Genomic DNA, 27,285 nt, shown 5'->3' on the forward strand with positions numbered 1-27,285 from the left:
CATAGTTTGACTATGCATGAAGAAGCACATTCATTCAGCTTCACTGGATGTCCTCGATTTCTAGTGTTATGAGAGAGGGGGGAGGAACCCTCCCACTAACCACTTTCTCTGTCCCGTGCATAATTTTATACACTTCTATCATGTCACCTCTTATTCATCTTTTCCCTAAATGCTGCAACCTTTCCTAGCAGGGGAGTCACTCTACCTGCTTGATCATTTTGATTTCCCTTTTCTGAACTGACACTGACCGAAAGTGTCTCGCCAGGTATCCAGACAGGAGGTTTTTTTTCCCAGGTGGAGATTGAGCCTGGGACCTTATACAGGCCGGGGCAGGAGAACTGCTTAAGTGTTTGGATTTGATATCCCGCTTTATCACTACCCTCAGGAGTCTCAAAGCGGCTAACATTCTCCTTTCCCTTCCTCCCCCACAACAAACACTCTGTGAGGTGAGTGGGGCTGAGAGACTTCAGAGAAGTGTGACTAGCCCAAGGTCACCCAGCAGCTGCATGTGGAGGAGCAGGGACGCGAACCCGGTTCACCAGATTACGAGTCCACCACTTTTAACCACTACACCACGCTGTAGCCAAGACCAGAAAAATAGGTTGAAGTGAGATTCTACTCCTGCCAACATGCTTCTTTGACTCTAAAAAGCTACTCCCCCACCCAAGAAGAATGCTGAAATTTGTACAGCCCAGCACGCTCACCTGGTCTGTCCCTATGCCTGAATAAGTTTTTAAAGGTGCATGAAAAGTAAAATACATAAAATGTCACGAGTGGAGAAACTGTGGTGTAACATCTGCACCACACTAGACTGCATCTCCTTTGGAAAGCCTTCCACAATGAGCACCATAGACCAGGCCCTTGCCAAAAACTTGTTTGAAGCAAGCTAGCAGCACATCAGAAGCAACAGCCCTTTAAAAACTAAAGGCAGCACAAGGAAGGATGCTTTCTATAGAACTTAATTATTGATTGCCCTGATTTTAAAAGTCCTGGTAGTTACACCTTGACCAAACACAGTTCATGCCTTTTTGTTGTAAGCCAGGCTTCCTCAACCTTGGCCCGCCAGATGTTTTTGGCCTACAAACCCCAGGGACCCTAGCTAGCAGGACCAGTGGTCAGGGATGATGGGAACTGTAGTCTCAAAACATCTGGAAGGCCAAGGTTGAGGAAGCCTGTCCTAAGCAATTGTGATGGCCTGGGAATCCGATTCAGAGGCTGAACCGGAAGAATCCCAGCCTGCACAGGAGTCCCCGCCTCCAGGGCCAGCTGAGCTGGGGCAGGGCCTTGATGCTGAAGCGCCTGCACCTGTGCCGGATCCTCAGGAGCTGGCACCAGGTGAATCCACTCTGGCTCCGGAGGCGATTGAGGACGCATTGCCTACAGGTGCGCCTCTCCCACCAGCCTCTCCTGAGCTGCAGAGGCTCAGGGCAGAGAGGCGGAGGGAACTGGTTTCTCCCAGGAGGAGTGCTCGCCTTAAGGCCAGGAGAGGCAGGTCACCTGGGGGCCGGGACTGCCCCTGGCCTCAGAAAAGATAAAGGCCAGTCAGCCCGGTCCCAGGTTGCGGGAGCAACGTCATTGAAGAGCTGTTTCGACCAACACCCAGTCCTGTTCCTCCAGAGTTCCTGTCCTTGCTCAGCTTCTCGCTTTGGACCCCGCCTCGCCCGTGGAGGACAGACTACCGACCCTCGACCCAGGTCCTGGACCTCGCCCCACGGTAACCTCCCCCCGGGACCAGCACAGCAATAAGGCAGGCACAGGCAAACTTGGCCCTCCAGATGTTTTGGGACTACAACTCCCATCATCCCTAGCTAACAGGACCCATGGTCAGGGATGATGGGAGTTGTAGTCCCAAAACATCTGGAGGGCCGAGTTTGCCTATGCCTGCAATAAGGGGATGGGGAGAAAGCAAATCTAACACTAAAACAGGGATTAGGGAACCTTTCTCAGTCCAAGCGATGTGGATTTGTGCATGAGCAATACACAGGTACATCTCACAGTAGAGAACAAAGAACCTTTTATGGAGCTACCACTCGGTCATCCTTCCCTCCATTTCTGATGTTCAGACATGAGTGTTGCTTTACGTAGCCAAAACAGCATCACCCGCACAAGACCCCTGGGAACCAACTCCAAGCAGATAGGCAGGAATACGCTTCCCCAGTCTCCATTGCTACTCTGTCAGGGCCTGGATGAGTGACTCCCAGGTAGCCACATTTAGGAGCCAATTTCCCTTACCCTTCAGCTAACCTGACAGAGTAGGCACCCTGTTCATTTTGCTGAATTGGGCATCCAGCTGATAATGCAGGCATGCTTAATCTCTACGCACGTGTCAAGCTAAGGCAAGAGAATTTCTCTAAAGAAGCATTGTGTCATTACAGGCCTATGGACTCGTCGTTTTGACCGCTGTTGTTTTGACGAAAGCAAAGCTGCCTCAGTGGTGTGTTTATTGAAGAAATCCACCAGATGTACATTCCTGGCCCTGGTACAATGCCAGTTCCCCTCTCAGCCACTCGCAAGAACTCCTGAGCATACAGACGGACAACCACGCCTCTCTCATTCCTCCAAGTTCAAAGATCTTCCATCTCGCCCACACCTTTCCAAACCTCTCACTCGGGGAAATGTTTTCTGAGTTAACTGAGACCGCCCTGAGAATCACCAGGTCTTTCTTCACCAAAGCACAAGACTACAAAGTTTTCTAACACCCGTTAAATCTAAGCACTGCAGTTCTACACCCTAATATATTTTAAGAATGCTCACATGGGTCAGCTGTGTAACAGGTAATGTTTATTGAAAGGGACCGACAGAACTCTGTACAAAACAAAGAGGGGGGACAATTTCCTAAATATATTTTTTTTAAAAAAGGTTTTATTTAAAAACAGCTGAAAATAATAGACCACCACTACTACACAGGAAGCAAAGCACACTTTTCAGCTGTGGTTAAGAGGTCAACAGTTTTACGGTACTGTGAACAGCCTCCTTCCTCCTGTAGCTGGAGCTTCAAATGTATTTTTTAATAAGGTGTATTCTATCAGAAATAAATACAGTAAGTGATGTATGTATGTATGTATGTATGTATAGCAAGTAGAAAGGGAGCATATCCATTCGAAAGGTTCCACGGGGAAGTTTTCTTTTACTCTCAAGTGCTGGGTTCAAAACTCACACCAAGGAGTAGAAATTTCAGTTGTGCAACAGACGTGCTGCATAGGAGAATAAATACACTGGAATCACACACAAGCAAGGAATGGAGCCAAATAATAATAATTATTTTTAAGGGATGGATGTCAACAGTTTCAGCTACTCGGCAGCAAGCCAGCCGGCAGCCAGGCTATATATTATTCCAATGCCATTCTGCTAAGGAAATCTAATAGAGAAATGTGCCAAAGCTCCCTTTGCCATTTCGTTTGAAGTGGTTGCCCACAATGGACACAAACATCTCCTGAGACATCAGGTTGTCGTCCGCTTCCGTGATGCCCAGGTTGCTCAGCCTCTTCTTACGCAGATGGCTCTTCTTGAGAGATGCGGCGGAAAGTTCGTTGGCGATTTCAGAATTCCCTTCCGTGTGCTCAGAAACGCCTGCCCTTCCGTGAGGCTCCCAACCACCACCGACCTGTTGATGTGCATCTTCGCACGCCAGGATGGAGCCGTCGCCAGTGGGATGAAGGTCCTTTGCTTGCTCTAAGCCAGAAACAATGACATTAAGTGGAATCCTCACGTACGATTGATTTTATTGACTACCACATCTTAAAAACAGTTTGAAACTTTGAATCCTAACAATAAGACAGGACCTGAAAATGTACACCTCAAGTGTCAAAAAACCAGGGACAAAAGATGCATCTTCAGCATCCTCCTGAAACTGTATAATGAAGGTGCTAAACACACCTCTGTAGGGAGTTCCACAGCTTAGGAGCTGCCACAGAGAAGGGTCCTTGCCCAGGCTGCCACCCCCCAAGGCTCTGTGGGTGGAGGAACCGCCAAGAGAGCCTGCCTCTGAATGCATCAACCTGGCCAAAGGCAAAGCCGTTCATCATGGGAAGAGCTACTAGCCATCATGGCTATGTCTGCCTCCATGGTTGAAGGTAGCAACACTCCTGAATGCCAGTTGCTGGAAACCACAGGAGGCCAGAGCTTCTGTGCTCATGGCCAGCTTGCAGGCTTCCCATTAGGGTCTCTAGTTGGCCACTGTGAGAACAGGATGCTGGACCAGATGGGCCACTGACCTGATCCAGCATGGCCCCTCTTATCCTGGGGTTCAGAACAGGCATTATTATTATTCATTTATTGAATTTATATACAGCCCTATACCTGCAGGCCTCAGGGCAATTCACAGGTATTGTTGCCTTTCATTAACAACTTACCTGGGCCACTTAAGATTGTGCCTCCTGAGCTTTCTGGAGCGCTCTCTTTGACAGTAGGCTTCACCAGGACCACTCCATACCCTTCGTTATTATGTATTACGTTGTTCACCATTGTTATCTTGGGAACGTCATAATTTTCATCCAAAAAGTCCTAAAAGCCAAGGGTGAGAGAGATTCCCAGTCCAGAAGATAAGATTGCTCGTCTTCTCATTTCATATATTTATTACTAGGACGTTTATACAGTGGTACCTCGGAAGTCGAACAGAATCTGTTTCACTTCCAAAATGTTCGGAAACCAAAGCACGGCTTCCAATTGGCTGCAGGAAGCCGCAGAAGCCAAGTCGGACATTCGGGATCCAAGGTACCACTGTACTCTGTTTTCCTCTACTGTGACTATTGTCAAAGCGGTTCCCATAATAATAATAATAAATGTAGGATAATATTTAATAAGATACTCAACTGTCAGATCAAAGACAGACAACGAGATCAACACCAGAAACTAGAAAGGGGAAAATGGTCAGGGAATCATGTGAAGAAATACATTTTTAACTTCCAGTGGCAGCAGCCCAACAGGGAGGTCACAGGGTAGGTGCCACTGCAGAGAAGGCCCTCTTCTAGAACACAGCCAGGTGCTGTGTAATCAGCAGATCCTCTCCATCAGATCACAATAGACAATAATGACTGCAATGGAGAGACCAAAAGCAGGTTCCAGCATAACACTAAGCCAGGGATGGTGACTTCTTTCCTCCTAGAGTGAGCCAGGAGGAGCAAAAAGGGTGCAATTTGGTCACACAGTCTAAGTCATAGTTTATGGCAGGGTTTAGTTCCTTCCCCCCCCCCCCCCGCAAGGTGTTCTTGGGCTGCATCTTCCCAACAGCCCCAGCCCCAGGCCAATGGTGGGAACTCCAGATCAGCTGCATCTGAAGAATCACAGGTTCCCCACAGCTGATGTGCAACTTACTGAGACATTCAAACCAATGAGAGATCATGAAACTATGCCCTTCTCTCTGCCCACACAGCTCTGCCAATCCGATGTTACCAGAAGCATAGGAAGCAGCCCTGCTAACCCAAATTCTGCTCACACACTCACTTTTATTAGGATTCCTTCTTTGCAATGGTGTATGCCGTTCCCCATCAACGTACACATGCTGCCCGGATAGATTTCTACACCGGCACCCTGCAATTAAGAGGCGGAGATGTTGCTAATCAATAGGCAATTCTAAGAGGCTGTTGGAGAAATCAATAAGGCCTAGACTCCTGGATAATCGACAAATGAACTTTGCTCTGGTCAACAGTTCAAGTGCACATGCAACGAGCGATGGCTGGTGAAGGTGGCGTTTCCATGGTCCGCATTCTGCTCTAACCAGAACAACAAAAAGTTGCTCAAAAGCACTGTCACACATTGCAACTGCCACACAATGCTAGATAAACTGATTTGAAAGGGCAAACCTATTTTATAGTAACTGTTTGTAATCTTCTTGCAATTTCTGTAATTTTCTAGTGTATCCGAGGAAGCGCCTTGCGTGTGCTTTTGAAAGAGGAGCGGATTATTAGCCGGCATCAAACGTATCTGCCGAAGCTGCTTTTGTTTCCTTTTCAATGCATCTGTCAATCGCAAGAAAGCATCAATTCCTACCTTAGCACCGTACAAGTCGGAATTTTTCATTAAAAGCTCAGCCGATGTTCGCACCGCCACCCCTGTGGTCTCGCACTGCAACACGCAGTTCTCCAAGGTGGTCTTCCCTTGATGGACACCTGGGTGGGAGGGAGAGAGAAGAACGCTCTGAGCTGCTGCACCTGTAGCCCAGATTTAGAAGTGGTTCCTGGTGAACCCCAACAAACAAAAGCAAGGGATTCTAGGGTGTTCGAGTTATGCAAGCCTGGGGAAGCTCAGTGGTAGAGAATGTGCTTTGCATGCAGAAGGTCCCAGGTTCCAGCACATCCAGGTAGGTCTGGGAATGTCCCCTGTGTTGAACACTAGAGCTCTGCCATTCTGTATCAAGGATCCTGAGCTAGAGAGACCAGTGGCCTGATTCAGTAGAAGGCAACAGAAGACCCAAGTGTCTTTTGTGCAGAGGAAGGGGGGAACCAGGGGTTGGAGGGACAGAGACGAGTATCTTGCAAAAGCATCACAAACAGAAACTCTTCACACTATAACCTTTGGTTGCTGGTCCACTGCAAAATTGTCACTCATTAGTTCTAGAGTGATGGATTCGTCTTTAGGGGGAACATTTCAGTGGCTTATTTTCAGGACATATTGCCATGCTGGAAGTTGCACCGGGTCTACAATTATTAGCTGCTGGAAACTTTTCCTGCTGAATCGTTTTCTCAAGTGGTTTGTTGTTGTTGTTTTTTGGATTGCATTTTTGCATTTTGTGTTTGAGTTGTCGCTACCCACTTTGGATAAGTGTCCTATTGAGAGGCAGGTGAAAATCTTCTAAACAAATGAACAATTCCGTATGTGGGGTGAGAAGGTCCTTTGGAAGCAGGGGCAACGCTGGAACTGAACAGGAAGCCTTTGCAGGCCAGATTTAGCCTCTGGACCTCCTATTTTTCTCCTCCCCACCTGCCATTAAGTATTTATTGCGACAGCCAGAATTTTTACAAAAAGTTACTCTTCGTAAGAACATTTTAGGGACGTACAGTTAGTAACTTCTCTCCAGCAGTGGCCCAAGAACCCTCTCTTTTCGTGGTGCGTGAATATATTTTCACATGTAGAAGGTGCTGAAATAGTCTTGCTAGCCCATGTAACATTTGTTATTCAAATCTACCTCTCGATGACGAAGTGTTAATTATCACCTGCTCCAGAAGACAGAAGGGCAGAGCCAACAAGATTGTTGTCAAATTCAGATAGGGGTGGAGGGGTGCCAGATTCCCATTAGGGAACAAAAAATTAAAAATTAAACTTTTGATATCAAATGATGGGGGCGGGCGGGTAAAGTATCCACGTTATGACACGCCTCTCTGGAACAGACCATTGATCACCAGCCACCAACGAGGTGCCCCCCCCCCAATGTTTTGGATGTCCACTCCCATCAGCTGCAGCCAGCACAACGTCCGCCAGCATGGTTGATGGGAGTCACAGCCCAACACATCTGGAGGACGAACCACAATGGTGACAGCAGAACAAGGTTATTAATAAAAGCAGAGATGAAAGGTAAGAAGATGAAACTTGAATTAGAACAAATAGGTGATGCTTTGATGCAACAGATACAGGGGGGATGATGTTAGGAATATGATGCTTCTAAGAATTAAACTGGGTCCCTGCCATTAAAGGCTAGGAACATAAAAAGAGCCTGCTGGATCAGGCCAATGGCTCATTGAGTCCAGCATCCTGTTCTCACAGTGGCCAGCAAGATTCCCCAATGGGAAGCCCATGAACAGCACTGTCTTCTGCCCTCCTGTGGTTAACAGGAACTGGTATTCGGAAGCACACCTCTGCGGAATTATATATCTGGGCTTCCCCACCCCAAATTCAGATAAGGAGGAAGGGAAAGAGCAAGAAAAAAACAACAGATGAAGAATGGGGGTGGTGCCTGTACAATTTGCAAGCCAAATCATGAGCCTTGCATGCTGGCCTGCTGGGTTAAGGCAACCCTCTCCTCTTTGGCAGCGCCACCAAGGCAGAAAAATCTTGGGATATTTCAATCCCACCATACACGAATAGTAACAGAAGTCATCCAGGCATGGATCAAGTTGCAGCAATCGTCCTAGACTGTCTGTTTCACCTGTTATTAGGGTTGGCACAGCAGAAGAGGGACGGGGCCCTGTAGGGACAGGGCCCAATCCACCACTTAGTTCCTCAGTCCAGCCTAGGGGGTGTCACGCCAAAGCCAGGTGGCAAGCTTAAGGTACTTACTCAAGATGCCCTCCACGGCATCGTGCTGGACCAGCTTCACACTGGAGATTTTCACGTCCGCAGCAGTGCACTCCACAAAAGCGTCTCCCTTCCCTCGTTTCTCTATCACAATGTCGTCTGGCAAACCGTAGCCTGTGGGGAAAGTTTCAGGAGGCAGAAGGAAAAAATAGTTTTGGCAGGTTGCAACAAACTCAGGGACCAGGCAGAAGGCCTTCTCAGTAGTGGTACCCTCCCCTCAGACGTCAAAGAGATAAAGAATTACGCAACTTTTAGAAGACACCTGAAGGCAGCCCTGTATCAGGAGGTTTTTAACGCTTGATGTTTTTATTATGTTTTTAGATATGCTGTAAGCTGCCCACCGGGTACCTGGCGCCCTCCGGGGCGGCGGTTCAAAGACTCGAGCGGCCTCGTCGCGCAGGGGACGAGGCCGGGGAAGCGGGGGCTCCGCCTTAGCCCCCCGTGCCCCGCAGTCGCGAGGCTCGCCGCCGGCGGGGCCTCGGGCCGGGCCGAGCGCCCGGACGGTGAAACCCCTCACGTGGGACGCAGGTGGCGCTGTGGGTTAAAGCCTCAGCGCCTAGGACTTGCCGATCGAAAGGTCGGCGGTTCGAATCCCTGTGGCGGGGTGCGCTCCCGCTGCTCGGTCCCAGCGCCTGCCAACCTAGCAGTTCCAAAGCACCTCCGGGTGCAAGTAGATAAATAGGGACCGCTTACCAGCGGGAAGGTAAACGGCGTTTCCGTGTGCGGCTCTGGCTCGCCAGAGCAGCGATGTCACGCTGGCCACGTGACCCGGAAGTGTCTCCGGACAGCGCTGGCCCCTGGCCTCTTGAGTGAGATGGGCGCACAACCCCAGAGTCTGTCAAGACTGGCCCGTACGGGCAGGGGTACCTTTACCTTTACCTTTAAGCTGCCCACATTGGCTGGGGAAACCAGCCAGATGGGCAGAGTATAAATAATAACATTATCATTATTATCATTATTATTATGACCACCCTGTAGCAGCCACACCACCAGCCAATGTGCTGTAGTGGTTAGAGCATCAGACTAGGGCCTGGGAGACTGGGGTTCAAATCCTGCTCTTGGCCACAAAGCTCAGAGAGTGGCCTTGGTCCAGTAACTAAGTCTCAGCACTAACCTACCTCACTGGGTTTGTTTTGGGGATAACACAGTAAAGAAGAAGAATCACGTCTACCACCTTGAGCTTGAAAAGGTGGGATATACTTGTAACAATAAACCAGCTTCCTTTCTGCATTTGAGGAGGGACGTTCTGCTCAGTTCTACGGCATTTAGTTAAATGACATACACAACAAATGTCCCCCCCCTCCTTTTTAAGGCTGCAACACTGAGTTAACTAAGCTCTCCGCAGTCGCTCGCTCTGAAGCACTTAAGAGAAATTTACGAGCATGTAAAAAAAAATTTATGGCTCGTCACTAGCAAGAACAAACAACAAGGCAAGCGATAATAACGATGCCATTAGAGAGCCATGAGATCTTTCTGGAATTAAAAAGAAAGAAAGTGCAGGAACTCTTGTTCACAAGGCACCTCCAGCAAGGAGGAATCTTCTAAAAAGTAGCTCTTTAGCTGTGGTTCTGGGTTGTACTAAATGACCCTTGGAATCCTTTCCAACTCTACAGTTCTCCAACTCGATGAAGAAAGCACTAGGAACCATAGCAAGGCTGAATTCAGACACAGGATTTATTGCGGCATTTTCCCAGTTAGGATGCTGGCACTTCTGTGCTCATTTGTAACATTCCTTTCACACTGCAGGAACTGTTGCATCATGGAACTGTGGGGTTGCTGTTGTTTTTTACTGATATACTGGCAGGTCACCCTAAACACTGGCCATGCCACTACTCCCCCACCCTTTCCACACATGCACACTTCTGTTCCCCCACAATTCACCCACGGAAATGGCAAGGAAGAACCATTTGCTGATATACCACCCCAAATTTTGTCACTTGGCTCCTGCTCTTTTCTGGATTAATGGAGTTGCAACTGGATTTCTCTCTTTCTCTCTCTCTCTCTCTCTCTCTCTCTCTCTCTCTCGTAGCAATCTACACAGAAGTGCTAAAACTCCACTTGTTCAAATGGCCATAGCTCCCCCACTATGTGAACGAACCTTCCAACAAGTCTTGGCCTCACCTCTCCTTTCACAGCAAGGAGGAAATTGGGGACACCCACTTTTAACTAAATCACTGTTTCCTTTGAAGTCCAAACTTGGGAAACTGTGGTTTGCTTCAAACTCTAGTCAGCACAAAGCAGCGACGTTAGCTGCAGAGATACAGCATGAGACTCTTAAAACTCAGTGCCATGGGTTCAAGACCCACTTTGGGGACAAGATTTCTGCATTGGCAGGGGGCTGGACAGGATGACCCTAGTGGTCCCTTCCAACTCTACAATTCTAAGTGGCTTCAGTTCCCAGTTTCTTCCCAAGGCTCATTCATGTGGCAGAAATTCACGGTTTCCCTTTTAGTGTGAACCGGTACCGTACATCAACATACAGATACTTTCATTTGACCACAATTTTTGGTGCAATTAAGAAGAGCATGTGTTGGTGGGCTCACTTTAAAAGTCTTGGATCAATTTATCAGTAAAGCTACCACTGCCTTTCCAAAAAGAAGTGTATGCTACCATTAGTGTAGAGGCCTGGGGTCACTGGGAGTGTGTGTTACAGACTAGTTACTATTTCTATAGCAGGGCCCCCTTCCCTACATTGTCCTAGAGAGCCACCCAATCAGCTTGGAAAGAGGGCTTTTTAGCCACTGAAAACAAGTTCTCTCATCCTCTGGGCTAACCGGAGCCAATCAGAGTGAGGGAGGCGGAGTCAGCCACCGAGGATCGGCTCCTAGGGTCAGCTCTGGAGAAGTCGCAAGGGGAGAAAACAGAGTAGTTGTTCCCAAACACTCCAAAGCTAAGCACTTGGGAAAATTGGAAACACAAGTTGCTTCCGTTTCAAGGGAAGGAGAGTGTGCAGGTTCTGTACTGTATGGTGGGACTTCAAAAGAAGATATTAGAGCACTCCAGATGATTTGCCCACGTACCTGCACAGGAAATTGCAGGTCTGGGTGAAAGGCAACACATGGAGATCTGTACCGACTGTTGCAATGCATTCCCCATTATTATCTTGTATAATTATAAGATTATAGAATTCTAGGAAGTATAATTATAGAATTCTAGGAAGTATAATATTCTAGGAAGCAGTGAGAGATTTTACTTTCTTGGGCTCCATGATCACTGCAGATGGTGACAGCAGCCACGAAATTAAAAGACGCCTGCTCCTTGGGAGAAATGCGATGGCAAAACTAGACAGCATCTTAAAAAGCAGAGACATCACCTTACCAACAAAGGTCCGCATAGTTAAAGCCATGGTTTTCCCAGTAGTGATGTATGGAAGTGAGAGCTGGACCATAAAGTAGGCTGATCGCCGAAGACTTGATGCTTTTGCTGGAGGAAACTCTTGAGAGTCCCATGGACTGCAAGAAGATCAAATGCATCCATTCTTAAGGAAATTAGCCCTGAGTGCTCACTGGAAGGACAGATCGTGAAGCTGAGGCTCCAATACTTTGGCCACCTCATGAGAAGAGAAGACTCCCTGGAAAATACCCTGATGTTGGGAAAGATTGAGGGCACAAGGAGAAGGGGACGACAGAGGACGAGATGGTTGGATAGTGTTCTCGAAGCTACAAACATGAGTCTGACCAAACTGCGGGAGGCAGTGGAAGACAGGAGTGCCTGGCGTGCTCTGGTCCATGGGGTCACGAAGAGTCGGACACGACTAAACGACTAAAAAACAACAAGGAAGTATAATCTTGGAAGGGCTGTAGCCATGACTATCAGGAAAGGATCCTGCCCTTCTGGATTTGCCACTGTACTGCTGCATGTCATGCACCAACAGTAACACTCAATGGCTCAAATTGGTCCATACAAACACACACACACACACACACACACAGAGAGAGAGAGAGAGAGAGAGAGAGAGACTCCTCCCTCATCATTAACACCCATCCAACATCAATAACAGACCATGTTGCTAAAATGCCACCCAGCGCTTTTATTTTTCACAGCTTCCAAAAAAGGAAAAAGCAGATCTATCAAACGACAAGCAATAAGACTTCCTGGCACTTGTTCAATCAGAAGCGTCGACTCGATGAATAAACTAGATGTCGGCTTTTGTTCCTTAAAAGCTCGTGGCGATGTCTGGTCTAGTACGCTTTAATTTGCTTGCTCACATTCGCCTGACCTCTCTTGATAGGATGTGATTTGTCATAAATACCACCCCGAGTTCCCGAGCCATCTTATTCTCACTCCTACTGATAAAGAAATTTATTGAAAGCCTCTGTCCTGCAGGGGTACCACACACTGGCATGCATATCTATATAAATCAAACATTCGAGAAAGACTGGGAGAAAAAGAAAATCATTGTCATAAAAATAAAGAAGCAAAAGTTGTTGGGTTTTGGTTTGTTTTTTAAAAGAGGCCGGCAAGGGGGGGGGCGGGTAGAAAGAGTCTGAACAGCAGGAAATTAAACCTTCGGCTCTTTTTCCACTAAAGACTTTTGACAAGAGAAAGATAGCGACTGCAACATAAGCCCCATAGCAACGTACAGCCTATTATGCTAACAACCGCACAGCAGACCCCAGGTTATTTTGGCAAACTTAAGGGAGGTGGAGTTGTCCGCAGTGAAGAAAGTCCAGGGAGAGAGTTACAAGGTGGAAACAAAAAGGGGTTTGTGTCTGTTTCTCCAAAACAAGACAGAAGCATTTCCAGCACTGCCTGAATGAACACTTATATATCCAAGCTCGGTCAGGGAGATCACCTGCAGGAGCATGAGTTGGCGAGGCTCGTTTGACAACAAGGAACCAAGCCTTTAGTGCCATCGGTCCAGTCCTGTGGAACTCTCTGCCACTAGAACTTCTGTGCCAACTTTTAAACGCCTACTGAAAACTTTTTTATATTCCGCCAGGCCTATGCAGGAAATTAAGGATACATCCCTCCATCATGGTTATTTGATGTTTGTTTTAATTTTATGTTTTTAACACTGTAAACTGTTTTGGTTATTTTAATGACACAGCAGTATACAAATGTTTTTACAAATAAATAAGAATTTCATTTTGGACCCATATTCCTGGATGAGGATGGCTAGCTATGGAGATAAGCTTCAGAAAGTCCAGCCAGTGCCAGTGAAATATCAGAACATGAAGGAATAGCAACAGAGCTAAGAGGATTGACTGGTCGCCATAGCTCTTATATACACACGTTTCTATAGAACAGGGGTTTCTTTCCTATATTTTATCTATTAAACTTCTATACAGAACAAGGGGACAGGCCCACTGACTTAACCGGAAAGGGGTGCTGCTCCCTCATACATGCCCCTTCCTCCATGATGTGCAGAACATGTTAGACAGCTACTCCACATAAAGACCTACACATGTGTAAGCCCCATTGTACAGTCTCCTCTCCCACCCCTTTGAGGGCAAATATCTGGCTCACATAAGAAGATCCTGCAGGACAATGGCCCATCTAGTCCAGAATCCTGATCTCACGGTGGCCAACCTGGTGCCTGTGGGAAATCCAGAAGGAGGATTCCAGCGCAAGATCCCCCCTCCCCTCCTGTGGTTTCCAGCCACTGGTATTCAGAAGCCAACTGTGGAGGTGGAACCGTGCCATCATGGCGCGTAGCCATCAATCGCCCTCTCCTCCTCCATGAATTTGACTAATTGTCTTTTAAAGCCATCTAAGTCGGTGGCACCTCAAAGTGCAAGTAGATAAATAGGTACCGCTCCTGCGGGAAGGTAAACGGCGTTTCCGTGCGCTGCTCTGGTTCGCCAGAAGCAGCTTAGTCATGCTGGCCACATGACCCGGAAGCTGTGCGCTGGCTCCCTCGGCCAATAAAGCGAGATGAGCGCCACAACCCCAGAGTGGGTCATGACTGGACCCAATGGTCAGGGATCCCTTTACCTTTAAGTTGGTGGCCATAACTGCCTCCTATGGGACTGAGTTCCACAGTTAAACTATTTACTTCATAAATAAGTCCTTCCTTTCCTTTATCTGTCCTGAACCTTCGTTGGATGTCCGCGAGTTTTAGTTTCAGGAAAAAACAAGAAATAATACTTCTCACTACCCAATTTCTCCTGGGATTGAAGTCCCATATAGCTGCCCATATAGGCTGAGGCTGATGGGAGTTGGAGTCCAGGTTCCCCCACTCCTGGTTTCAAGAGAGAAGAAGGAAAACCCACCAAGACTTTTAACAAACACAAGCTCTAACCTTCCAGTTCAATGCTGTCGGCGACACACAAGGTGCCCTCCACAATGTAGTGACCAGGGCAAACCACGATCCTGTCCCCAGCATAGCAGGCGTTCATAGCAGACAGCGGGCTGCTGTGGAACTGAGGAAGAGGAAAGAGATAACATCAAAAGCAATGTTCAGATGCTGGGAGAGGACTCAGACCTTCTCTCCATTCCAGGTCTTCACAGTTTTAGAGGACATGTGCCCAGGACGTTGCGGCAGTGGTGGGAAAGCTTTGGCCACTCAGATGAAGTGGAACTCCAACTCCCACCATTTCCAATGGGAAGGGCCAAGGATAATGGGAGGGGTAGTCCAGCAAAAGCTGGAAGGCCACATCAAGGTTCTCTCCACCAACCTATTACCAGGGGAAATCGCATGAAAATGGGAAGATGCCTGACCAAGTCAACGCCATGCTCCAGCCTTCACCAACCTGGTGGCCTTGAGATGTTGTTGATGGATTACAGCTCCCATCAGCCATGCTGGCTGGGAATGATGGGAGTTGTAGTCTAGGAACATTGGCAGCTACCTAAAGACTCTGTCTCTTTCCAGAAATTTTAATTCTTCAATAAATAATGTTAATTCATGGATGGACAGCCTACAGCATGCAGTCACCGCTTCCAACTGCAACTTCCCCGTATGTCAAGAAAGCGCTGCTTCCCTACAGCAAAGTTTTCAGCCTGGATAGCTCAGCTGGTTAGAGCACAGTGCAGATAACGCCACGGCTGCAGGTTCAATCCCCATATGGGTTTGCATATTCCTGCACTGAATGATCCTCAGCGTCCCTTCCAACTCTACAATTCTATGATCCAGGCAAACAACAACAACAACATACCAAACAACCTTGGACAACCATACCTGTATTTCCATTTCTTCATTACAAGACTCTGGAGAAAATTTGTCCCTGAGCAGACACTGCAGCAGGCTTGACATCATGGTGGCAGACACAATATGGGTGATGGTGGCGCCCGAGGGGCGCACTCCCCTCGCCTGGAGGCGAGCGTGCTTCTGGTAGCCAAACACATACCTGCAAGAAAAAGAGAATGTTCCTTAAGCACGTTCAGTTCCTAGTTGGACATTACAGACACATGAATAATTGTACAGAACATATTTTCTCTTGTAAAAATAGAGGACACACACCCCACACCACCCACACAAAAATCAGGGTCAGGACTATAGTATGTAGGGGAAGGTAGAGTTCAGGATTAACCTATGGGTAGCCTATGTGAGGCACTACAATTCCCATCAGTCAACAATGGCACCATGAGAACATAAGAAGAACCTGCAGGATCAGGCCAAAGGAGGTCCTTTTAGTCCAGCATCCTGTTCTCATACAGTGGTACCTCAGGTTACATACGCTTCAGGTTACATACGCTTCAGGTTTCAGACTCCGCTAGCCCAGAAATAGTGCTTCAGGTTAAGAACTTTGCTTCAGGATGAGAACAGAAATCATGCTCTGACGGTGCAACGGCAGCAGGAGGCCCCATTAGCTAAAGTGGTGCTTCAGGTTAAGAACAGTTTCAGGTTAAGTACGGACCTCCGGAACAAATTAAGTACTTAACCCGAGGTACCACTGTAGTTGCCTACCAGATGCCTGTGGGAAAACCAGCAAGCAGGATTTGAGCACATGGGCATTGTCTCCACTTGTGGCTTCCAGCAACTGGGATTCAGAACAATGACAGCCTCCGATTGTGGAGGCAGAGCATAGCCATCACGGCAAGCGGCCACTGCAAGCCTTATTCTCCATGAATTTGTCTAATCCTTTTTTGACCTGGGGGGGGGGGGCTCCCACTCCCAAGCAGTTACTTGTTCTTGGAGGAATGTGGCCATTATACCAGTATCCCACCAGAATGGAAGACAGTGTGGGAAAGAAAGCCCCCTCCCCATGGTCCTGATAGCTTACCCCACCCACCCTCACACACAAGCTATTTTTAAAAGGGGGGGACAGATTAAACATGCAATCACATGTTTAAAGTATTGTTTGTCTTGTCCCCACCCAGATTAGTCCATGGTTGGACTGAATCCAGAAAGAAAAGATCTTCCAAGATGCCAAATACAGCCTTGTTCACTAACCCCTACTGCATTGTTGTTATTTTTTAAAAATAACAGTAAAAAAAATATATCTTTTCAATTAAAATTAAAATGCATTACCTCAAAAGAGGGTTTTCAATCAGCTTTAACTTTTGTTTCAGGTGCTCTATCCTGTTGTAGAGTTTCATCCCTTCCACCACAGAGACATTCTCTGCTTCCGTGTCGGAATCGCTACTTGCGAGGCTGTTCCTGAGGACTAGAAACCTGCGGTAGAGCTCTTCACACTGGGAGAGAAGGCCGTGGTAGTCCGCCACCAGCGCGGAAGGGACACGATCTTCAGCAATGTCATAGTACCTGGAATTCAAAATTAGAACGTCATTGAAGAGGTCCAAGAATCAAACATTGCATGAAGGAAGCCAGAATAAAGAAATTCCAGGAGGAACAGCTAGGGTAGTCTGCTGGGGGGGGGGGGGAGAGAGACTACAACCCAGAGTCTAGTAGCACCTTAGAATCATAAAAATCTAGGGTTGGCAGGCACACCCAAGGCTCATCTAGTCCAACCCTCTGCAATGCAGAAATCACAGCTAATGAATCCCTGACAGGTGGCTGCCAGGGAACTGCCATCGGCTCAGAGGCAAGAAATAGAAGGGCAGTTGTGTTACAGGGAGCCTCCTCTTCCGGGGAGGAGGAAAGCCCCACCTCTAGTGGAGAAGAGGTGCAAGGACCAGAGGATGCTAGTAAGAGCCTTAACGCCGCTCCTGAGCAAGCCGGAGAGGAGGGAAGATCGCCTTTGCCATTGCCCATCCTGCGCAGTAGTCTGAGGAGCAAGGGGGGGTGGAAACGTTTGGGAGTAACGAAACTTTTATGTTGGGGGAGGTCCAAAAAAAAGACCACTCCCGGATTCTGCTAGCGATTGAGCCAGACATGAACTTACGACGCTCTTCACTGTACATAGTTTGCACCAAAATTAAGCCTGTAAAAGACAGGTTGGAGTCCTGCCTGGTTACTCTCGAGCAACCGCAACAGCCATCTGACAGTGGCCATCCAACCCCTGTTTAAAAATCTCCAGGGATGGATTGCTCACCGCCTGCCAAGGGAGGCTGTTCCATGGCCGAACAGCTCTTACAGTCAGAGAGTTCTTCCTCATGCTCAGTCAGGCTCTCCTTTCTTGTCATTTGAATTCTCTGGTTCGGATTCTGCCCTCCAGAGCAGAGGAAAACAAGCTTCCTCCATCTTCCACATGACAGCCCTTCAGATACCTGAAGAGGGCTATCATATCACCACTCACTCTTCTCCAGGCTAAATATACCCAGCTCCCTCAGCCGTTCTTCTTAAGGCTGGGTTCGTAATATGATACAACAAAACAACACCACCGCAAAGTGGCTTATAGATATAAAACCAAATTTACTAGAATAGTAGCTAGAATAGAGATAGACTTGTAACCATTCAAACAACAAACATACTAAGGTGCCATGTGCCTGGAGATACAGTTGTATATTTATTTACTCCATGTTTACAGTATCTCCGGGCTTTGTCTTGCACATGGCACCTTAGCATGTTTGTTGTTTGAATGGTTACAAGTCTAACTCTATTCTAGCTATTATTCTAGTAAATATGGTTTTACAGTGGTACCTCGGGTTACATACGCTTCAGGTTACATATGCTTCAGGTTACAGACTCCGCTAACCCAGAAATAGTGCTTCAGGATAAGAACTTTGCTTCAGGATGAGAACAGAAATCGTGCTCTGGCGGCACAGCAGCAGCGGGAGGCCCCATTAACTAAAGTGGTGCTTCAGGTTAAGAACAGACCTCCAGAACGAATTAAGTCCTTAACCCGAGGTACCACTGTATACTTATAAGCCAGTTTGTGGTGGTGTTGTTTTGTTGTATTATTATTACTGTCACCACATTTGATACTTTGGGTTCGTCATATGACCTGCGATACTTTGGAGCCAGTGTGATGTAGTGCTTAGAGTTGCTGGACTAGGACCTGGGAGACCAGGGTTCAGAACTCCTCCTCTGCTACAAACATCACTGGGCGACCTTGGGCCGGTCACCAACCCTCACAGCCTAACATACCTCACAGGGTTGTTGTGAGGGTGAAATGGAGAGGTCTATGCCACTTTGAGACCCGGGGGGGGGGGGGTGCACCAGAAATGGAACAGTAAAATCTTTCTGAGCAAAAGAGAGCTGTGAAGCAAGAAGCATGTGGGGAAGTTGGTAATTTTTAAGATGGACTTAGCAAAAAAAAAAAAAAGAGGGGGTAGAAAGGGGATACAACCCTGTTTTAAATCTATCATACAGCCCTAGGCCACTGAAGGGAAACTCAGAACGCCCAATTTTATTTTAATTTGGACATAACTCCTCAAAGTGCCTCTTCTTGCCTATAAAATCCTACTGTTGGTGTTATAGCACCACCTAGAGGTAAAGTGACCCCACGCATGGGATATATTTTAGAAAACACCCCTCAAACTATCCCCAAGATTCCTTTTCATTCCACAGCAATGTTTTCAGAACTAAAGTGGAGGGGTCAGGGAGTTGTGTGTTTACGTTTTGAGGCAGCCAAAGCCAAAGAACGGCTCAGAAACTTAGACAGTCCATGATGCAATTTGAGACAGCTTGCTAACTGTGCTATCTGACTCAGAAACGTGAGTCTGACCCAAATCACCCCAATTTGCCTTGTCCTTCGGGGTACACGCAAAACCAATGTGCAGCCCTAGTATACAGTCATCAACAGCATTTTCCTCCACCAATCTGTCTGGTGTCTATTTGAAGTCATCTCTAAGTGTTGCGGCAGTGAATTACATAGTCCAACTAAGCACTGGCCAAAGTATTTCTTCTTACTTGTCCTGTAAGCTTCTCCTATTCACCTTCATTGGGTGGTCCCAGGCCCCAGTATTGTGCTGGCGTTTCTTCAGAGCTCGCTCTCTCTCAACTCAATTCCCCATCTCTTCAAGCCTCGCCTCATTCTCCACATACACTTCCTAGGTGTTCCTCCTCTGCACCCTTTTCTTGCCTCTTAACCCCACATGCTTCTTGGGACCTTTCCAGTTCTCCATCCTTGCCAACAAGGTTTCACACTCAGTCAAGCTGACAACTTCCCCTTCCCTCACAGGAGCTGCACTGCAAGCAGGTTTGTTGCCCAAGTAACTGAACATTCCCAGCCAAGACACCAACGCTGCGCCAAAACTATGTGGGAAGATTCACTGCCACCAGCACATTTGCAATGCAACATAACTCCTTTGGAGTTGGGAGCAGAAGCTCAGAAATGTTTTAAAGAGGGACTTACAGCCTGAGCCGAGGTTCAACACATCTGCCAAAATAATCGAAGTCGTCGTCATCCTCTTCATCCCAGCTCCGCCAGAGGTGCTTGTAGAAAAACCTTCAAAATCAAAAAGGGAGGAAATGTTAAGGATGTCAAGGAAGAGCTTGCTGAATCAAGACAGTGGGCCCATCTAACCCCGTATCCTGTTCTCACAGTGACCGACCAGATGCCTATGGGAAAGCAGGACAAAAATACTTCTGTGGTTTCCAGCAACTGGCATTCGGAAGCATTGCTGCCTCTGACCATGGAGGCAGGGCATAACCATCTTGGCTAGCAGCCTTTGGAAGAACTTTCTTCCATAAATTTGCCCAATCCTCTTTTAAAGCCATCCAATGCCACATCCTCCTGTGGCATTGAGTTCCACAGTTTAATAATAAATTATTATTATTATTATTATTATTATTATTATTATTATTATTATTAATTATTATTTATATCCCACCTATCTGGCTTGGCTCCCCCAGCCACTCTGGGCAGCTTCCAACAAAATATTAAAATACATTAATGCATGAAAAGGTGCTTTCTTTTGCCTGTCCTGACTCTTCCAACATTCAGCTTCATTAGATGTCCATGAGTTCTAGTGTTATGAGAGAGAAAACACTCTCTCTCTCTCATAAATGCCTATCATGTTGGGTCTAGGGCCAAGCCATGGGCGAGCAGGTCCCCAGCATAGGCAGGCCACGTAATCTTACCTGACGTGCTCGACAGCCAGCGCGGTGTGGTCAAATTCCCCCGACTCGTCAAAGACAACCCACAACTCCCGCAACGGCAGCTTCTGCGCCTTCACTTCTAAAAGCTCCTGTATACACTCCTGAGTGAAGGCATCGCCCTCGCGAGTCTCACACAGGAAAGGGTCACAGAGGTGCACCACCGCCTTCAGAGCAGAGTAATCCACATCAACAACCTGTTGTGTTAAAAAGAGAGGCAAGAAGAGGCACCTTCATGGTCTGTGCAGCGCCATCTGGGGGCAAGAGGATGGCTTCAAGGACCCTCCAAAAAAACTCAATGAAATAAGAATAGTATTAATAATACTATTCATTAATAACAAGCAGCTTGTTTTCTGCTGCTCCGGAGGAGGGTAGGACTCGAATCACTGGATTCAAGTTACGAGAATTCCGACTAAACATTCGGAAGGAATTTTGGACGCTGAGATCTGCTTTTGGTAGTGGAACAGAAGCCCTTGGAAAGTGGACTCTCTTTTGTTGGAGGTTTCCAAACAGAGACTGGGTGGCCACCTTTCCGGGATGCTTTAGCTGCAACACATGCGCTGCAATGGGGTGGACTTGAGGACCCTTGGGAACCAGAGCAATTCCACAATTCTATAATTCTAACAACACCTCGTCCTTCTCTGTAACATCCCAGGGTGGATTACAACAATTAAAACACCCTGTTAAAAACAGTAGCTCCCAACAGGGCTGGTACTGCCATCTGGGGGTGGAGGGAATACCTAGTGGGGTGCTAAGAGGCAAGGGGGATACAGGGCAATGCTGGAGGTGTGTTTAACTCTTGTTATATAATTGTTGAGTAACAAATGTAATTTTCTATATGGAAAAAAATATTATTTAAAAAGAGACTGTGAAAAGCTGGTACTGCTGGATCAAAATCATCAATGGTGCTGAATTAAATGAAACAGTTTTCACTGGATTTTGAGCAAACGTGCAAATAATAATGTTTTGAATTTTTATTTTGTTATTATATTGCACATGGAGTCATGCAACGAAAGCAATCCCCCTAGCACAAGGCGAGCATCTAAACACCCAGCTCTTGTCAATGATTCACGTGGAACCAAGCCTCTGGGCTGTCCGGCTGCACTTACTTCAACCAGGACCTCAAACACGCTGGTGCGCCACACTGCCTGCCACCCGGACGGCTCAAGGACCTTCTCCAAATACGATGCTGTGAATTCTTGGACCTCTGAGGCTTTGCAGTCAGCTGGAAATCAAATAGGGGGGGAGGGGAGATTACACACATCCACGCATCAGAAAACACACAGGCAATGCCCTGAATGTGGTTGTGAGCAGAGCAGACAGAAAACAAATGAAAAGGAGTCACCCGGAAACTGCAATTAATCCAGAATGCGGCAGCTAGACTGGTGACTGTGAGTGGCCACCGGGACCACATAACACCGGTCCTGAGAGATCTGCATTGGCTCCCAGTACGTTTCCGAGCACAATTCAAAGTGTTTGTGCTGACCTTTAAAGCCCTAAACGGCCTCAGTCCTGTATACCTGAAGGATATAGGTATCCCCCCATCGTTTAGCCCAGACACTGAGATCTAGCGTCGAGGGCCTTCTGGCAGTTCCCTCATTGCAAGAAGTGAGGTTACAGGGAACCAGACAGAGGGCCTTCTCGGTAGCGGTGCCCACCCTGTAGAATGCCCTCCCTTAGGATGTGAAGGAAATAAGCAGCTATCCTATCTTTAAAAGACATCTGAAGGCAGCCCGGTTTAGGCAAGTTTTTAATATTTAATGCTGTATTGTTTTTAACACTCGATTGGGAGCCGCCCAAAGTGGCTGGGGAAACTCAGCCAGATGGACGGGGTATAAATAATTACTATTATTCTTATTATTTTAGGTGAGCACTTTCAATGCACAAAGAGATACAATGAGAACTGCTCAATTGTTACTGGGCAACATTAAGGAAGCCAACAGGCCAGGGTTAGGGAACCCAAGGCATTGCAAGTGCTGCAGGACTCCAGCTCCCATCTTCCCTGACCACTGGCCATGCTGGCTTGGGCTGAGCAGGGTTGGAGACAATAAAATATGGAGAAGCCGCAAGTCCCCAACCCCCTTTCGCTAGCTGCAAGAATTTGAGCAGCACAGACCTTGCAGAAACTAGGAGGGGATCACAATCTGCTGCAAACCCACACAAATACCTCCTAGGAGAGAAGGCTTGCAACAATGGGCTATAGTTTCCATTTGGGCAGAGAGAAGATAAGAGGTTGGAATCTACTGGTGAATCACTGGGTGATTTGCAGCTCAGAAATGGTGCCTGAATCCCAGCCAGATTTTAAAGGGGGGAAACACTCAGCTGGTAGAATCCCTGGCCTGTAGTTAACTCAGACGCAGGTTTGAACTTGCAGCTTAATGGTGATATCAACCTGTGCTGAAATGGCAATAAACAGAATTCAATCCCCGCACAAACCTCATTTTAAAACAGACTCGCTGTTGTTGTTCTGCCTGGCTTTATTGACTCTCTAGGTGTAATGTTTTAGCTGCTGCCATTTTAACTCATCAGTTTTCATGCCTATACTTATTCATTTATTCTTTAAGCCACCTTGTGAAGGTTTGCACCTGAAACAGGCAAGGTGTAAATAAATTGACAAATACAGAAACCGTAAATAAATCTGGAACCCCGATATCAAGAGCACAGCCTCGGAAACCAAGAGGCTACTCACCCAACATGTAGTCCTGATAGGTCTTAAACCGCTCATAGAACAGGAGGTTGTTTGTCTGGAAAGTGTCTGGGAAGAGGGCATTCCTCTCTGGCACGAGCCTTTGCAAAGAGGTCCCTGGCTTGCCATGACTCCCATAATCGCTGCAGCTGCTGCATTCACTATCGCTTTCTCCGCCTTCACCCTCGTCTTAGACCAGAGAGAGAGAGAGAGAGAGAGAGAGAGAGAGAGAGAGAAACCATACGCCCAATTGATTTATTCTTGAACACATCAGATGAAGCCTTTTTTAAAAAAACATGCTACTTAAATATTTTGCAGTTCCACACAGAACATATATGTAGAAAACTTGTGATGCATTAAACACTAGTCGCTTTTAGCACACCCATAATGCCTTTCTACTAAAGTGCAAGGCCTAATTCCTAGGTAGGGACCCAGCTGTGCTCCAGATGTTGCTGGGTTGCTGATTTTAAGGCCTTGGTGGCTTCATATGGGAAGTAGTATTCCTTCAGGTTCAGAGGTCCCAGTGTAAGGACATACCGGTATGAAGAGCTCTGGCTGGATCAGGGCAGTGGCCCATCTAGTCCAGCATCCTGCTCTCACAGTGGCCACAATGGGAAGTATATATATAGTGGTACCTCGGGTTAAGAACTTAATTCGTTCTGGAGGTCTGTTCTTAACCTGAAACTGTTCTTAACCTGAAGCACCACTTTAGCTAATGGGGCCTCCTGCTGCCGCCGTGCCGCTGCACAATTTCTGTTCTCATCCTGAAGCAAAGTTCTTAACCCAAGGTAATATTTCTGAGTTAGTGGAGTCTGTAACCTGAAGCGTAGGTAACCTGAAGCATATGTAACCCGAGGTACCAGTGTGTTTGTGTGTGTGTGTGTGTGTGTGTGTGTATACACATAATTTTATAAACTTCTATCATGTCAGCTCTTACTCACCTGCTCTCTAAACTAAAAAATCCCCAACGCTGCAACCTTCAGTCATAGAGGAGTCACTTCATCTCTTTGATCATTTTGCTTACCCTTTTCTTAACTTTTTCCAACTCTACATTTAGACTGTTCTGAGGTGAGCCAATCAGAACTGTACGCACTATTCCAAATACATTCACACAGTAGGTTTTGCTGACAGCATTATGTTTAGGAAAAGAGGCTCTTTGTTCAGAGGGGTCTCAGCCTCTCAGGTTAACCTACCTAACAACAGGATTTGCACCAAGCCACGTTCTTTGGAAGGAACAATGGCATGGAAAATGTAAAAAATGGTAACCAACGTCAGTTCCAACTACAGATAAAATGGTTTGGTCTTTTTAAATGGAAAACAGGATCAACTGAAGAAGGGTTGGATTAATTTTTTAAAAAAAGAAATGTGGAGTTAACTAAAGGCATCATTTGTTTTGGTTATACGTTATGGGAAACAATGAACACTGTAAAGAGGGGAAAATTAGAACTAGATACAGTGGTACCTCTGGTTACGTACTTAATTTGTTCTGGAGGTCTGTTCTTAACCTGAAACTGTTCTTAACCTGAAGCACCACTTTAGCTAATGGGGCCTCCTGCTGCTGCTGTGCTGCCACTGCACGATTTCTGTTCTCATCCTGAAGCAAAGTTCTTAACCCAAGGTAATATTTCTGGGTTAGCAGAGTCTGTAACCTGAAGTGCATGAAACCTGAAGCGTATGTAACCCAAGGTACTACTGTATTGTAGTAGAACAAATATATTAACAAGATACTTAATCCTACTCATAGAATGGATTGTGTTTCAATCAAATATAATCTGAATCCTGGAAAACTGTTCATAGAGGGAGTGGCATAAACTTATAGTTATGCTGTGATCCATATTGTACTTTTGTAATACAGCTTAGTTTGGAAAACAAAAACCCCTATGTGAGTAATCAGTTATAGGATTTAAAACAAGTACGCAATAATGAGATTTGTGAAAGGAGGGAGAAGGTAAACAAACAAACCACTTGTTTACCTAGTTTGTTTTCTGGTTCTTCCTGCGGCTCAGAAATGCGGGCATTTGGCGCGGGCTCCAGGGACTCCTCTCCCCGTCCATCACACCCTTCTTCCGTTTCTCCTGCTTCCGTCTCCAGGATCACAGCGCCCTTCACCGTGTCGCCTGGTCCGTTTTCATTCGCTTCTTCCCCTCTCGCTGGGGCATCCGAGGCCTCTGTCTCCATCGCTGCCTCTTCCAGCGGCAGCGGCGGCGTCAACGATTCGGGCGCCGGATCAGCCATCGTCCCCCTCCTCCTTCAACCCGGCCCGGGTCCCCTCAACTACAGCCAAGCGGCCAAACAAGCCTTTCCTTGTAAATTTCAAACCTTCCCGGGCAATGAGCTCACCGTCTTCCTCTACGTAACGGCGCGGGAGAGCTCGGATTGGCCGAAAGGGGAGACCCGGAACGTCGCGGGAGCCAATCGGTGCGCTGGCAGCGGGGGAGTTGTGGAACGTTGATACTTCAGGGCGGTGTCCCAGCGTTCGAAGTGGGCGGGGGAAAGGAAGTAATGGAAGGTTGAGAAGGAAAGTACAGAGAGTTAGCTCTGAAATCTGTCTTAAGCAGGGCCGGATTTAAGTTTGATGAGGCCCTAAACTACTGAATGTAATGGGGCCCTTTATATGTCCAGCTGTCCTTTGTCAACAACAAATTGTCGCTGGTTTTTGTGTTGCATATATGCTATATGGCAATTTATGGATCTAATAGGTATCTAAAGCTATTTGCATATAACAAAATATGTATTTTATCAAAGTAATTGTTGAACCGAAATACAATTAAGAAGAAGTATATTAATAGTGAAATAATTATTAAGCTCTAACTTAAAATGATGTAGGTTTTATTTTATTTGTTTTTTTATCTTATATTTTGGAAATGTACATCCAGGGGTTTTTTCCTTTACATTTTTGGGGGCCCTAAGCTATAGCTTGTTTAGCTTATTCGTAAATCCAGCACTGCTCTTAAGACATAGGAATCTTGAGTAAAGATATCCCTAAAGACAAAATCAATATATTTTTATACGCAACAACAGCAGCAAGAATACTGATAGCCAGCCACCGGAAAGGAAATAATATCCCAACAAAAAGAGAATGGTTAAGTAAACTATGTGAGTACCCGGAGTTAGCTAAATTGACGGACTTAATAAGGCAAAAATCCAAAACTATGGTACAGAAACAGTGGGATTGTTTAAATGAATATTTACATAAACAGGGCTCAGCCACGAAAATTTGGTTGTGTTTAGATTAACCTTATGAGGACTATAAAGAATACAAAGATTTAATGGATTGGGGAAGAATTTACCTTTGAAGGTGACCTGGAAACTGCAATTAATCCAGAATGCGGCAGCTAGACTGGTGACTGGGAGTGGCCGCCAGGACCACATAACACCGGTTCTGAGAGATCTGCATTGGCTCCCAGTACGTTTCCGAGCACGATTCAAAGTGTTGGTGCTGACCTTTAAAGCCCTAAATGGCCTCAGTCCTGTATACCTGAAGGAGCGTCTCCACCCCCATTGTTCAGCCTGGACACTGAGATCCAGCGCCGAGGGCCTTCTGGCGGTTCCCTCATTGCGAGAAGTGAGGCTACAGGGAACCAGACAGAGGGCCTTCTCAGTAGTGGCGCCCACCCTGTGGAACGCCCTCCCATCAGATGTCCAGGAGATAAAGAACTACCTGACATTCAGAAGACATCTTAAGGCAGCCCTGTTCAGGGAAGTTTTTAATATGTAACGCTGTACTGTTTTTAACACTTGATTGGGAGCCGCCCAGAGTGGCTGGGGAAACTCAGCCAGATGGGCGGGGTATAAATAATAAATTATTATTATTATTATTATTATTATTAAGGGAAGGAAGTGAAGATGAGAGGTAAAGGTGAACTAGAAGACGTGTGGTTTAGGCGGTGGAAGTCTTTTAAAATATTTTAACTAAGATTTGTATTTTGTAATGTGCGTAAGTACAAATTTGGTATTATTGTTTATGGAAAGTCTTTTTTCTTTTTTCTTTTTTCTTTCTTTTCTTTCTTTATCCTTTTCTATAGTCTTCGTTTGGCAAATATGT

The 27,285-nt window shown here is 46.7% G+C and overlaps 1 protein-coding gene across 2 annotated transcripts; it reads right to left on the reverse strand.

Annotated features, from left to right (window-relative positions):
* Nucleotides 1-2,759: 2,759 nt before the first annotated feature.
* SHCBP1 (SHC binding and spindle associated 1) lies at nucleotides 2,760-25,549 on the reverse strand. Of its 2 annotated transcripts, none has more exons than XM_083750501.1 (13): nucleotides 25,214-25,549; nucleotides 23,244-23,429; nucleotides 21,664-21,779; nucleotides 20,540-20,751; nucleotides 19,812-19,904; nucleotides 16,643-16,876; nucleotides 15,350-15,518; nucleotides 14,474-14,594; nucleotides 8,212-8,343; nucleotides 5,989-6,107; nucleotides 5,443-5,529; nucleotides 4,353-4,503; nucleotides 2,760-3,672 (listed from the first exon to the last, which is right to left on the reverse strand). In XM_083750501.1, exons 1-13 carry the CDS (start codon nucleotides 25,473-25,475, stop codon nucleotides 3,359-3,361), a joined length of 2,196 nt encoding a protein of 731 aa, XP_083606627.1. In that variant the 5' UTR covers nucleotides 25,476-25,549; the 3' UTR covers nucleotides 2,760-3,358. The 2 variants fall into 2 exon arrangements, with proteins under 2 accessions (XP_083606627.1, XP_083606626.1); XM_083750500.1 differs by having other exon boundaries at nucleotides 23,244-23,424; nucleotides 25,206-25,548.
* Between the last annotated feature and the right edge of the window lie 1,736 nt (nucleotides 25,550-27,285).

This window comes from Podarcis gaigeae (assembly GCF_964106915.1).
Source record: "Podarcis gaigeae genome assembly, chromosome: 8".
Taxonomy (NCBI): Eukaryota; Metazoa; Chordata; class Lepidosauria; order Squamata; family Lacertidae; genus Podarcis; species Podarcis gaigeae.